Source organism: Pyrus communis, chromosome 14, assembly GCF_963583255.1.
Source record: "Pyrus communis chromosome 14, drPyrComm1.1, whole genome shotgun sequence".
NCBI lineage: Eukaryota > Viridiplantae > Streptophyta > Magnoliopsida > Rosales > Rosaceae > Pyrus > Pyrus communis.
The window spans coordinates 4,787,999-4,802,082 of record NC_084816.1 but is presented as its reverse complement, the minus strand read 5'-3'; the positions used below and the strand labels follow the sequence as shown (position 1 = coordinate 4,802,082).

The 14,084-nt window shown below is 36.5% G+C and overlaps 1 protein-coding gene and 2 pseudogenes across 1 annotated transcript; 1 reads left to right on the top strand and 2 right to left on the bottom strand.

The window, feature by feature from the left end:
- Window positions 1-43: 43 nt before the first annotated feature.
- LOC137714237 (protein DAMAGED DNA-BINDING 2-like) lies at window positions 44-1,562 on the top strand (annotated as a pseudogene).
- Window positions 1,563-4,561: 2,999 nt separating this feature from the next.
- Window positions 4,562-5,681, bottom strand: LOC137714917 ((S)-8-oxocitronellyl enol synthase CYC2-like; annotated as a pseudogene).
- Window positions 5,682-10,097: 4,416 nt separating this feature from the next.
- On the bottom strand, window positions 10,098-14,084 carry LOC137716237 (vacuolar cation/proton exchanger 3-like). The gene is made up of 11 exons (XM_068455661.1): window positions 13,698-14,084; window positions 13,492-13,559; window positions 13,227-13,255; window positions 12,863-13,059; window positions 12,511-12,723; window positions 11,798-11,923; window positions 11,531-11,647; window positions 11,359-11,412; window positions 10,993-11,109; window positions 10,761-10,851; window positions 10,098-10,414 (listed from the first exon to the last, which is right to left on the bottom strand). The coding sequence occupies exons 1-11, from the start codon at window positions 13,980-13,982 to the stop codon at window positions 10,347-10,349; spliced, it is 1,365 nt and encodes a 454-aa protein (XP_068311762.1). The 5' UTR covers window positions 13,983-14,084; the 3' UTR covers window positions 10,098-10,346.

The following is a 14,084-nucleotide window of genomic DNA, read 5'->3' as shown; positions in this document are numbered from 1 at the left end:
TTAAGTAAGGTCGTCTCCCGCGAAAACATTCGAAACCAGAAGAATGACGTTCCCGAAGGTCGTCATTGAGAGAGACTCGGACTCCGAGCAGAGCTCACCCGAAGAACAAGAGGAAGAAGAAGTGTTGGGGAGCGAAAACGAAGCCGAAGCCGATGAGGTTTTGGATGAGAAGAAGAAAGGGAAAGCGCCCCCCTACTATTAGCCTCAAGAAATTTAGCATAGTAAGCTCCTTTAACATTTGATGACCGTTTCGTTTTAATTTCGGTTTTTTAATAAATTGGGTTTTTGTGTTTTTGAGGTTTTGTTTTGCTTTTTGTTGGAGTCGGTATATTTTACCTGTTTTGTAACGAAAAACTTCTGGTATTGTTTATTTTAACGAAAAACCACATTTTAATACTAAAAAGTCAATCATGTTACTATTCACTCTTCCCTTTATTTTGTCCTTATCGTTAAAATTAAAGTTTTCAAGTCCTTTTCATTAGTTTTTATTTTTTATTTTTTTTTATTTTTTATGGTATAGGGTTGATTCTTGCTTCAATGACACAACTGGGAAGCCAATTTTGATCCATAAGAACGGTAGCAAAGTAGTTGGACTCCACTGCAATCCTGTGCAGCCAGACCTTCTCCTGAGTTGTGGAAATGATCACTTTGTAAGTTTCTGATTAACAAATTTGAAACATTTATGGATTGCTTGGTTGTCTGGAATTCTCTGCATGCCTGTATTGTCTGTTTTCGTCTATATGGTAAAATATCTAAGACTCTGTCGGCTCGTATATAGTACATTCGTCGAATTGAAGCTGGTTCTTCCATATATGACCCTGCACACAACCGTGTTGTTAACTCTGCATATTTTTCCCCGATGTCTGGCAGCAAAATTCTTAGCACTTCACAGGATAGCCGTATTCGTATATGGGACTCTATATTCGGCAATATGGATACCCCAAGCCGAGAGATTGTACACAGTCATGATTTCAATCGTCATCTTGACTCCTTTCAAAGCTGAATGAGATCCAAATAAGGTAATAGTTTCGATCTAAGTATTTCTCTTTTCATTACTAAGTCCTTTTGTTTCGTCTTTGAAAATCTAAGACGAGTCCCTTGCAGTTATTGGTTGTTACATGAGTGAAAACTATAACGGAGCTGCACTGCATCCCATTGATTTTTCATAGACGTCAGCGCAGGACAACTAGTTGCCGAGGTCACGGATTCAAACATCATTACAATCAGTCCAGTGAACAAGCTGCATCGGCGTGATGATGTTTTGATATGGCAGTTCAAGGTTTGGGGTTACACTCATCCGCTAACTGTACTTCCAGTATGTAAATTATCAAACTTGGAATTCCATACATCATCATATACTGATATGTCTCCTTAACCAAGTTACTTGTTCAGGTCGCTCTTCATTTGGCAGCCGGAGGAAAACTGCGAGCCTGTAGAACCGAAGGATGAAGGGAAGATTATTGTGTCGTGTGGACTTACGCAATTATTCCAATTTGCTCCGTGAACTTTTAATTTGGTTATGAGCCTTCGTAGTCTTTTAAAATGTTTCACTTGTTATACAAACGAACATATTTATCACATTTTAAAGTTAATTTCCACCACTTTAGCAGATGAAATTTGACGAAAGTAACAAATCAACAATGACATGAGACAAATTGGCACATTTTAAAAGATTAATGAGAATCGTAAAACAAATAGCAATAAAACCCTAAGTTCATTAGTATGAGAGAAGTTTTCATGAATCTAGAATACATATTGGTACATTGTGTCTCATAGTACAAGTGAAGAGACACTGAAAATATATTCTTTATTTATTTTTATTATGATGACATGTGATGTACTAACTTGTTCTAAACGTTACTAACGATTTCCAAGGAAACATTTTGTTTCTTATAAACTTCAAGAAAGGAATTATACATAATTTGCAGAAAGACAACAATTTTTTTTATGTGAAATATTATGTTTACGAGAACAAAATTATAATATGCTTACTATCAAATAAAAAATCGTCCAAGTCATTTCTCAAGGGATAATGCTATGGGTGATCAAAATTTTAAACTAAATTTACAAACCAAATGATGTGTCACCAACAAGAAATAAGCAAATTAATCAACAGTTAAGTATAATCAATCATTAACTACCATGTCATTTGATTTGCAAAATTTGATTTTAAAATGTGGTCTTCCTAGCATTACCCTTTCTAGAAATCACTCAACTAATTTCTCTAATGAGAAATGCTAAGGCCACTAGCATAGAGTTAATGGAGGGTCTCATGAAAATTAAACTGTGAAATGACATCCAGAGTCCCATTTTTCATAAAGCTCTTAGCATTTCGCCAATTACAAACCAATTGAGACCGGTTTTAATTTGCATTCCAGAAAAGATACTCTTTCCAACGAACCCCAAACTTCAGAAGTGAACACTGCAACTCGAAATTCAAATTCTGTTTGGTTATGTGTTGTAGGAAAGTTTTTGCTCTATATTGTATTCATGTTCCTCGCATTCACGTACTTTACCTTCTATGGTATGGCGGCTGTTGGTCTCACATCTTCTCAACATCTTGCCGCTGTTGTCTCCTCTACTTTCTACTCTTTGTGGAATCTCCTCTCGGGTTTTCTTGTCCCAAAGCCAGTACTTAATATGCTTACAATCGCCGCATATCTAGTTCATTATTCAATGTCTCGACCTTTGTTTCAGAAAAACCGATCATTTTCCTCGTTAACTAACCTGTGGTTTTTGTAAAAAAATCATTTCAGCATATTCCGGGATGGTGGATTTGGGTTTACTACATCTGTCCAGTGGCATGGACCCTTCGGGGTATTATCACCTCGCAACTTGGTGATGTGAAGACCATGATCAAAGGACCTACATTTCAGGGCACCGTGAAAGAGTATTTGGAGGTCAATCTTGGTTATGGCCCTGGGATGATTGGAGTTTCAGTCGCCGTTCTTGTTTGCTTTTGCATCCTTTTCTTCAGTGTCTTTGCATCCTCAGTGAAGTTACTCAACTTTCAGAAAAGATGAGCCGAGGTTTCAGTTCTCTCAACTTTGTGATCCTCCCGCTTTCAGAATGTTGAAACAACGATCCATCATCTATGTCATGAGTAAGAGACTAAGTTCCACTTCAAAGTTTTTGGAGAAATCAAAGCTCAAGTGGCGGAACCTTTGTTTACATTGGCCATCTACTGGTCAACAAAATCACAATTTTTCCCTTCTCACTACTAGAACTCATGAGGATAGTTACAATCCATGGAGGGTGTAGAACATTTTATCAGGCTGTAGAACATAGATTACTATCTAACTGTACATTCTATTATCGATTAGCTGTCCGATTTGGGACTATTAATGTTGAAGTTTGAGGCTTAATTGCTCTTCATCTAGTTTCGGAATACTGATATCCCATCACATCGCGACCCGGGCTTCACCACATTCCGGGTTCGACTATTGTCCGTTTTGGGCTCCGACCACGCCCTCACGGTTTTATTTCTGGGAACTCACGAGCAACTTCTTAATGGGTCACTCATCCTGGGATTGCTCCAGCCTAATCTTGCTTAACTTCGGAGTTCCTATGGAATCCGAAGCTAGTGAGCTCCCAAAAGACATCGTACTATTTGGAGGTTGGCATGTATATATAAAGCACAGAGGATCCACTGCCCTGGCGATGTGGGATCTAACATATCCTATCAGACAACATGACTTGATGGCTTGAGATTATGTGTCCACTGTCCAGTTGTAACCTTGTTTTGCAGAAGTATCATTAGATGGTGGACGCTAAAGGACTGACCTCGGACGTTCAGGGATTTTTCTCAAGAGAGATTCGGAAAAGGAAGGTAGTCAAGCACAAGTGAGAGGATAGTAGCATACAAGCTGCCTCCAAGCGAAGACATCATCATAAGGTAACACAATTTCTTTTTCGTGTTGATACTATGTTTATAGCGGTTTTGAACCCCTTTCTGTTTTACGGATAAGCATTTAGGATTTAGGGTTTCTGCTAAAGGGTTGAAATCATATACAGATTGCATGAATTAGCTAGTCAACAATATGAAAAAGATAACATTAAAACCAAATTCATAAAAACAGATACCTAAATCTTAGCATAATTACGGCCATTAGCATACAAATGAGACATGTTATGACAAATATACTAACAGCATCTAAGGTAATGTACTTTTATCTCTGGTTTGTTCCTCTCTTGGGGAAGGTCAACAGCATAAAAAAATGCAGAAGTAAACACAGATGCTAAGCATGTGAAATCCAGCACGAATATGACGCGTGTTGAATATTAAAACTTAGGAAGTATGTACGTAGAGCTTGTAGTTCAAGCGGTTGCCACATTTACCCCCGAGATTATAGGATCAATTTCCGCTCCCTTCGCAGTTAAAGTGAGGCTGGGGGCAAGATGAGTAAAAATAGGAGGAGACAAAAACACCCTATGTGATCATAAAATAAGGAAAAAGAACTAGGGCAGTCGACAAAAACATGTATAGGAGGAATTTGTGGTGTTCCACATTCTCCACAAATTACTGGATCAACTTTAACCAACAGTAAAAAATTCATATGCTTTAAGGTATTAATTTATCATATCTCATAAAATCTATCCAGTACAAGATTGAATCCAGTGTCTTATACCTTACAGTAAACCATAGTCGATCAACTTTGTTTTGGGTTCCCAATAGCTTAAACTGACAACGAAACAAGACGTCCAAGAATTCCCAATTGGCCAAATTTTCCATCTCAGTTTGAACCAGTCCTTTCTCTGCTACAATTTCTTTCCAAACCTCTTTCTTGTCAGCCAAGGATTTCGAATACCAGAACTCCTCCGAAAATGCACTTTCCTGTATTACTTTTACTCCGAATTTCTGCAGCCGTCCAGATTTCCTTCCATGTAAAACTTGGCCCATTGATTGCATTGTATGACTGACTGTCAGTGGAATATGAGTACAAATCATCACTGGTTGCTGCCCAAATATACCGTTGAGTTACTGGCCTTGCATACGAGCCATTGATGCAAGTCTCTTCCCAACACCTTTTTGTCCCTCCAAACACAAAAGACAGCTCCAAATGCTTACACATGGTTCCTTAAACGCATAAACTCCCCATAAAAGCACAAAGTCCTACAAGAACTACCAATTAACAAACCAGGCCTGTGTACCGGCCAGCCTTCCATAAGCAAGTCTTCTGGGACATAGTAAAAATTGCACCCTTAATCCACTCTCGGGCAATTTTCATTGTAGTACCGAGCTTCTACTTCATCATCTGCAACGACACGTAATGCTTCATCCCTGTCTGGAGAGAAACATGCTTCAATGCCTTCGCTTTCGGAACAATGGAATGCAATGCATTCGACATCATAGTCTTATTCTGCACACAACACTCAATGCTATCCAACTGGTATTGGCTTGGCCAAGTGAGCCAAAACACGAGAGTAACATCTTGCAACAATGAAAGCCGATCTTTGGTTTCCGAAGGGTTTAGCAGATCACATTGGATGAAATGGAAGTTCGATGAACATTGATCAATTGGTGGCATGATCTCTGGCTTTCGAGCTATGCCGTAAACCTTCCATTTGGGTTTTGTGACCAGCTCTCTGGCCAGAACCTTCCCAATTAGCCCCGTGATCCCGAAAATCGCTACTACATGTTCAATCCCAACCTCTGAATTTTTAGTTTCTTCAGCTGCCATTAACACACAATTGTAAACTCTACCTTAAGCTTGAGTTTTGCACCATCTCCTATAGGCTGGACTTCATTATATGCTCACTTAAATTCAACAACTGGAAGCTATATGAGAAACTTTTATGGGTATCGGAAACATAAACTACCTGCTTGATGTCTCACTGTAAAATCAATTGGTAATTTGAGAGTAGTCCAATTACTTATAAGCTCATGCAAAGTCCATTCTTTTCCTGAAATAGGATTCATACTTTCAACACGTCCCCTCAAGTGTAGCAAACTTTCAAGCCTAGCACATGGACAACAAAAATCGAGTGACCTGGAGCACATGTGGCCGTTGGACTTTATATAAAAGACAACATGCTCTTATGTCAAGAAGAAAATTGAGGTTCCAACATAAAACCAATATGCAATAAACTTGCAATGTCTCTTCTTTTCCCAATGTGGGATTCATACTTTCAACATCATAAACACAAACAGCTTGATATACTTTTCCACATATCATAATAAGAGTGAAGGGCACAGTTGATTGTCCCAATAAAGTATATTACAAATAAATTCATGTGTTATATATAAATAGAAGAACAATGTTGCATGTCATGTTCTAAATACATTAAAAATTACTAGAAATAGTGTCACCTTCCCTTGAGGATTGCTGGCACAATTTCAAGCTTGCAATTTACGGTAGAATATAATTGGATTAGAATAGGATGCTAGTTTGTATTGAAGATGAGTAACATACATATTTAAATGGCTTACTTTTGATGGATTTTATATTAGTTTATCTTTTTGGCTTTGTACTGAATCCGTTGGAAGATGCCAATTCGTTCCGGCGTCAAAGCCTATTAATTGGCAAGTCAGCCGGCAGAATGTGTGTGAAACCCCACCTCCAAATTAATTTGTAATTTTATTTTATCCTTGAAACTTTATAAAAATATGCAATTAGGTTTCTTATCCTAATCTAATTTGGACCCTCCATCTATATTGTCTTTTTCCCCCACGCTGCCACATGGCAGGCCACTAGCCCACTTACCCTCTGTCTCTTTCCCTGGTCTCTCTCTCTTAGCTCACTCATCTCACTCTCTCTCAGATCTTTCACTCTCTCAGCTCTCTATCTCTGTCTCTCTCCCTTCCTCAATCTACCCACACAAGGAACACCACCACCACGACGTCGACAACACCACCACCATCACCATCGTGAACTCTCTCTCTCATTCTCCCTCGTCTTTAGGCAGCATGGGACACCTAGAACCCACTCAAAAACGCCCGGCGCACCCGTGACCTTTGAACCCAGATTTCGGCCACCTCCACCCCCTTTCACGATGAACTAAGGGTACCAACTTCTCCCTCTTACCTTTATCTTCGTTTTGACACTTAGATCGGTGGTTAAATCGGTCGATCGCCATTGACCTGAGCTCCGGAGGCTCCGGCCTTCTTCCTCAGCGAGAATAGGCCTTCGAGCCCAAACCAAGGAGACCAGGCCCTTTGGGCCAAGTAAAACCCGGGCCTGAGGCCCGCTAAGCCCAACCCAATCTTTTTCCTTTTTATTTTTATTTATTTATTTTCTTTTAAAAACCCAAAGGTTTTAGGCCAGGCCTTCAACCCAAGGCCCGTTAGGACCAAATCCAAAATCCGTAGGCCTTCAGGTCGTGTGAACCTAAGCCCAAACCCAGATACCCAAGCCTAAAAGCCCAAGCCCAAACCCGGTCTGAACCCCAACCCAATAGCGCGTGAGCCTGCGTGTGGGCGACGGCGGGTGCCGACGCGTGAGGTGCGCCCCACCGTCCACGGCGGCGCTGGCTAATTTTTTGGCAATTTTTTCGGCAATCTATGCGCCGTGGTAGTTTTATATTATTCGACGTCCTGAACCCGTCTATGAAATTCGTTTCCTGAAATTCATTCGTTTGAGTATAGTTTCATTAATTGTACCCTTTATGTGCTAAGGTGCAATTACTAGTAACGATTCCGTTATACCTATTTCATACGGCTCTACTACGACAGAGTATCTGTGAGTAGACCTCTTCTAAAATGCATGTTTTAATAATAGAAATGCATACGTGAAAATCATGATTTAATGATTACGTTTTATGAGATATTATGCTAACTTAGAATATTTTGGAATACTATATTTTCTATTGAACCCATGTTTTTGTAGGGTATCTGATGGATGACAATATACTATTTGGAACATGTTTTCACACCCTTTTTTATAGTATATATGATGGATGATTTTTTACTATGAAGATGTTTTTGAGATATATGTACCTATGTTTGAAAAGATTATGTTCAATGTTTTTGTGCTTATCTAGTGGTCACTATTCCGCCAAGGTCAAGGATCTGGTGCTAGCATGTGGCCCTGGAGAAATAATCTCTGGCTTCGAGTCGAGAGACATGGAGCTGGCAATGGGCCGGGAGATATTATTATTTGATACCACTATTTAGCACACTATATACGATATATGCTTTCTAAGATGTTTTATGGCATGCTAGGATTTTCGAAAAACCTACCACTTATTATGCTATTAGTTTATAAAGTTTTGGGAGTTAGTATGTTGATAACTATTTTCTTATATATATATCAACTTGGTCCACTCATATTTGTTTTGCGCCCCCTCAGGACCTAAGTATGAGGAATACGACCTGAACCACGAGGCATTCCCTTACCAGTGACATCGTGCTATATTCTATCAGCTTTGGCATCTATTGTAATAGCACTTCTCTATCTTACCTTCCGCTTGTACTCTGTATTAGTGTATGCTTGAACATGTCATGCATTGTCATAACAATTCATTGTTGGCAGTTGAATATTGTTATTACAATAGTACTCTATTACTGCATGAATATTCACATTCTATTATCTTACTAAAATTTTAAGTGCATGCTTCACATGTTCTCAGCATTTGCATTCATAAATAGCTTGTGTCACCTTCGAGTGTCGGCGAGCACATGATTATCTCGATGTCCGTGGGACATTGGATCAGGGCGTGTCAATGTGACCCTTGCCATTGTATTGCTAGCGCTATGGTTACATTTTTTTTTTTAGTACAACAATATATACTTACACTAAGGAGAGGGGGAGTTTGGTTAAGCCATATAATGCGCAACTTAATTTGGTATTGAATTCGTCATTCACGAGATTCAAACCTAAGACCTCTCACTTACAAGTGAAGAGAAATACTACCAGACCGTAGAACTGAGTTGCTGGTTACATTATTAGGTTAAATACAATTTTGAGTGGTTTTGTGGTATTTAAGCTATCCATATATGTGGGGCGGATCATTTTATTGGTAGAGCACTTAATTTTTATTTACAAGAAGAGTTTGACTTTTGTTTGAGAAAAAAAAAAGGTTCAACTTTCACTCTTGAATTTCCAACGGCTACAAAGATGTTTTTGCGATATTCTTTTTTAATATGGCTACTGTGGAAGTAAATTGTTTGACAAAATGTATCAAAGAGGTTCCTAAGCAAGGTAGATAGCCAAAAGAGCAATTAGCCATTGTGAGGTGAGGTTTCATCTTTTGCCCTTGGAAGGAAAAATCCGTAAATTCACCATTGTATACAAGAACAAAGTTAAGTACAAAATGTGCAAGTGATAACTAAAATCCAAACTTTGTTTTATTCACTATAATCTTCTAAATTTTTTTCTTCATTGATGGTTTAAATTTGTTTTTGTTTAAACTAGATGGTGGAAACAGAACTTGAGGATTGTTGACAATAGCCAACTCAAGTGTTAGGCTTTTCATAGTACGTCGGAAATAGTGTATGATACCAATATATTGACTTGTATAGGAATTAAATCACACTCATATGAACTACTATAAAATGCCTTAGGCAAGTTAATTGTTTAATCAATTAACTTTGTAAGTGATAACTCAATTTATATATATATATGCATGTATTATAATTAGTTGGTGCTATGAAGGGAAGGTTGTTTGGAAACACAAGAATAAAGCATATATCATTCCTTTGTTGGGAAGCAATCTCCATAAGTGGTAGCAAAGTTAGAACATGCACAAAAATTGGTAGGACATATCACATGCACTAGAATAAAAACTTAAAATTAATGAAAATTTGTTTTCAATTTTTCTTTCTTCACATTTTAATTATTTATAATTTTTAAACTAGAACAAGAAAAATTAGGGACAAAAATAAATAGGAATGTGCATAAATTATTTTCCAACTAAATGACTTAAAAGTTGATGATTGAATAATTACTTAAGTATTGATTAACGTGCTTATTTTTTATTGGTAACATATAATTTAGTTTACATGTTTAGTCTATCTAGCAAAATGCTAAAGGGAACTCTTTCAAAAGTGGATTATCCATGAACTCTTTAACACCTCACAATTTAACGTGAATTTCTGTGCTAACGTTATAAAACGTTGTGCAAAAATAAAGTTGAACTCCAAAATGAAGAATTTTTATTTCCATGATATTATTATAATTGAAAATTACATCTGCATTTCCTCTGCTTAAATCAAGCTCATGCAATTTGCCACTAGTTTAACCAAAATGAAGCAAAAACCTTATTAAATAGACATGAGAGCAGAAGTCATATACAAACATCTGAGAGGAAAACTTCGCCTTCATGTCCAAGTGCAGAGTCCGCACTATGAATTTATTACCAATGGAGACAAATGAATCAAAATCTCTTGATTTGGGATTCCATGATATTCAAGCAAACAAGATTCCAGAGGATGGTTCATTCACTGTTCCCAAATTGCCCAGTACAATTGTCTCATCTGTCATGAAAATCCATAATATACTTATTAGTGTAATGAAATTACTAGCTTAAAACTTTCTTTTACACTTATGTTTTATTCTTTAGCATAAGGTGTAAACGGAAGCGCAAAAGTCACTACGTACTTTTTTTTTTTTTTTTTTTTTTATGAAAAATGCTAAGGATATCATATTTTTAGACCATATGTTGTAACCATATGATGTGACTGTTGATGATTGAACTCCTTTTATAATGATTTAGAGAAGAAATTCAATCATCAAACGTCACATCATGTGATCTGCAAAATATGATCTAAAAAGATGCTCTCTTTGTCATCTTCTAAGTGCATTAGAACAATAGCCACTTACTCATGGGAATTTTGTCAACAAAAAAGCATGCAGCAATAACAACGTAGCATAGGAAAAGAATGACTCCTTTCATATAATGTGAAGTTCCATCCTGGAAAATAAGATAAAAATTTTAATTTTTTAGCCAAAAATAAAATTAAAAGAACAAGAGAATGTATTTTCATTACTACGAATTTACATAATCCCCACCAAAACGTGAAAACTATATAGAGGCGAAGATTTAGGAGGAAACCTGCAATGTGAAGGCTGTGATGATAATAGTGAAAGCAAGAGAACCAGTTTCAAGGAGACTGAAATCAAGGTCCATTTGGATGCCCATTATCCATGCAACAATCACACTTAAAGGGACCTGAAAAATGACAGAAAACTGATGACGTTTTACCACAGTGGCTAAAAGCAATCATGTTTATGCATTCTAGTGCGAGGCCGATTCCCATTGATTCCCTTCTTTCATGACAACTAATAATTTAACCTACTAACTGTATCGTTTGTCCAAAAAAAAAAATGGAAAATGACATGGAAAATTTGGTTTCTCATGAGAAGTTTGAAGAAATATTTTTCTCAATTTTGTGCCTACGTTTACTTAAATTAATCTTACCACAAACATAGAAATTTGGGATGCAGAACCTAAAGCAACTCCCAAAGATATATCCTGCATAAAAATAAAAAATTGGTATTCAGATTAATTTCATAACAATGTAATATGTAAAAGAAGATTATGAGTGATGTTTTAATGAAATTTTTCTTTTTAATTTTTAGTTGTAACTTACCAACTTGTTCTTGAGAGCAAAAATTATGGAACCAGCATGTTCAGCAGCATTCCCGACAATTGGTAGCAAAATAATGCTGATGAAGTTCACAGAAATTCCCCAAGAATTTGATGCAGCCTAATTGAGTTAAAACATATAATTAGGATTTATTGAGAAAATAATTCTTCAAAACTAATTATTGCGGAATTTTAGCCGAAATTATGAATATCTAATCAAGTTTAGTGTTCTTATAATAATGAGCATGTCTATCTATACATATGTATATACCTCGATTGTACCCACAACATACTCAGACAAGAGAGCTATGATAATTGTCATACCAACCAGCCAACTGAATGCACTCCAAAACCCTATCACTGCTTTTTCTCCGTCTTCGTCTTCGTCTTCATCTTCCTGCTTATATATTGCATTGGAACAAGTTACGGTCACTAGCCAATATTACAAAAGAACGAACGAAATCCCCTCAATATGTAGGATTTTAGGGCCTGTTTGTGCATTTATAGAGACTAAAAGCACTTACGACAATGGTACTTGTTGATTACAAAAGCACTTCATGGAGCATTTTTAAATGTTTTTTTTCAAGAAATAGCTTAGATTTGTGATATAAGAAATTTTTTTTTTCTTGTTTCTAACAAAAGCGCTTATCAGTGTGCATCTCACACAATAAGCACTTACTAAAAGTGCCTTTATTTAAAAAAAAAAAATTTGAATTTTTAATAAAAATACAAGAGTTTTGTGGGAAAACACTTGAAAGTACTTCCTAAAGATTGTCAATTGATTACAAATTTTTTTGGTTATTTGAAACCGTTTATAGTCATTCTAAAAGTATCTTCAAATAATAAGCTTAAAATATGAAAATAGAAAACTCTTTAAGATCACTCCACTCTCTCTAGACAACTGATTTTTTTCTTTGACCTGTGCGTATCCTACTCTCATCTATTTATGTTAATTATTGATAATTACTGCACAGTACTAATCACCTCTTGTGACTCAAACAATTGCCGGTGGGTTTTTAACTGGAAGAAGATATAGGCAACATATGCTATGAGCATAAAAATGCTGCTTGTTCTTGATAACTGAAGAGTGTCGATGGCAAAGGGATTGCCCAACCCTGAGGCATATCTGAACATCAGTGGCAGCATGTGGCACAGTAAACCCAACAATAAAAGTAGTGAATTCACATCAGCCTGCTTCTGTTAAATCCAAAAACAAAATGAAATTAACAAAAATTCTCCCATTAAATGGTTTTCTAAATTGTTGAATCAAAGGGGTTAATTTGTTGATAATTAAAGTTTGGATCAATTTATATTAATAATGATTAATATTTCTTACTCTGTCATATCTTTGTTCTTTTTTCAGGTTGGCCAAGCCTCCAAAGAGAAGAGAGGTCCCAAGAACAAGGAGTAGGTTTGAGAGAATGGAACCCAAAAGGGAGTATTTCACAACATGTATTTTGTTTTGGCGAAGAGCAAAGAATGCTATGATCATCTCTGTTGCATTTCCACATGTTGCATTGAGAAGTCCTCCAACTGCAAATTAAATCTAAACTAATCAACCCCAACAATAATACATACATACATACATACATACATACATACATACATACATATATATATATATAGCATCAGTTCACACTGATTAAATATTGTTTAGCAATAATAACTGGACATTCTAATTAGAAGTGAGATCAATATACCTGTTGGACCAGTGAAGTAAGCAATTTGCCTGAATTGTTTAATGTTTTTTAGTAGACAAAATTGGAGGATAAAAAAACAATGTTAGAACTTTGTGTACATATATATGTGTTTGTTTCATAAGAGAGCTGCTATTTGTACTCTGAAAAAGTTCATCATACACTCTTTTCTAACGAAAAAGTATACGAAGTAAGATGATTTTTTCAGTGTACTAATAGCAGTTTCATTTTATAAAAATACTACTTTCTAATTAGCAGAACTGCTTACTCAGTGAGGAAGCTGACACGTTCAGCAAGTGGGGTGAGTCCGAGCAAACTCAAAGCAAATATCCAAGGCTACATTGCACAATTAGAACAAATATAAATGATCATAAAAATAAAAATAAAAACTATTTAATTAATAAAACAAGGAAAATTTTCATTTTTCTGATTAATTTTTCCAGATTAATTAATTAAATGAGATCATGCACTTACTCTCCCAAAGTGATAGAAGTCAGCCAGAATTGCAAGGGGGATGGCTGGGAAGAGCACTGCAAGCTTGGTGCCAAGAACAACCTCATGCAAATTGTTGAGAATATTTCTGAGCATTTGGAATCGAACATTCGAAACTAGAATCGGGTCGGATTTTTTTCGCACAATCGAAGCTGACAAGTTTTGTGGTGTCTTTGATCCGTTAATCTCCTTATTATTTCCTAAACCCTTGTTATAATTACTAATCCCATTCTCTATGTTGTTCAAAGCCTCCTGGGATTCTTCCATGATAGATATGTCGATCAAAACAAAACCCTAAACCCTTCCACTTTCTCCACTGCGAATGAATGAAGTACTTAGAGGGTTGATGAACAGAAAATGTAGTCTCTC

Coding starts and splice junctions, on each gene's coding strand:
- LOC137716237 (XM_068455661.1), bottom strand. CDS start 13,982: ATGGAAGAATCCCAGGAGGCTTTGAACAACATAGAGAATGGGATTAGT. Junction 12,724..12,862: donor AAGAACAAAGATATGACAGA/GTAAGAAATATT, acceptor TGGATTTAACAG/AAGCAGGCTGATGTGAATTC. Junction 11,648..11,797: donor ATGTTGTGGGTACAATCGAG/GTATATACATAT, acceptor TAACTCAATTAG/GCTGCATCAAATTCTTGGGG.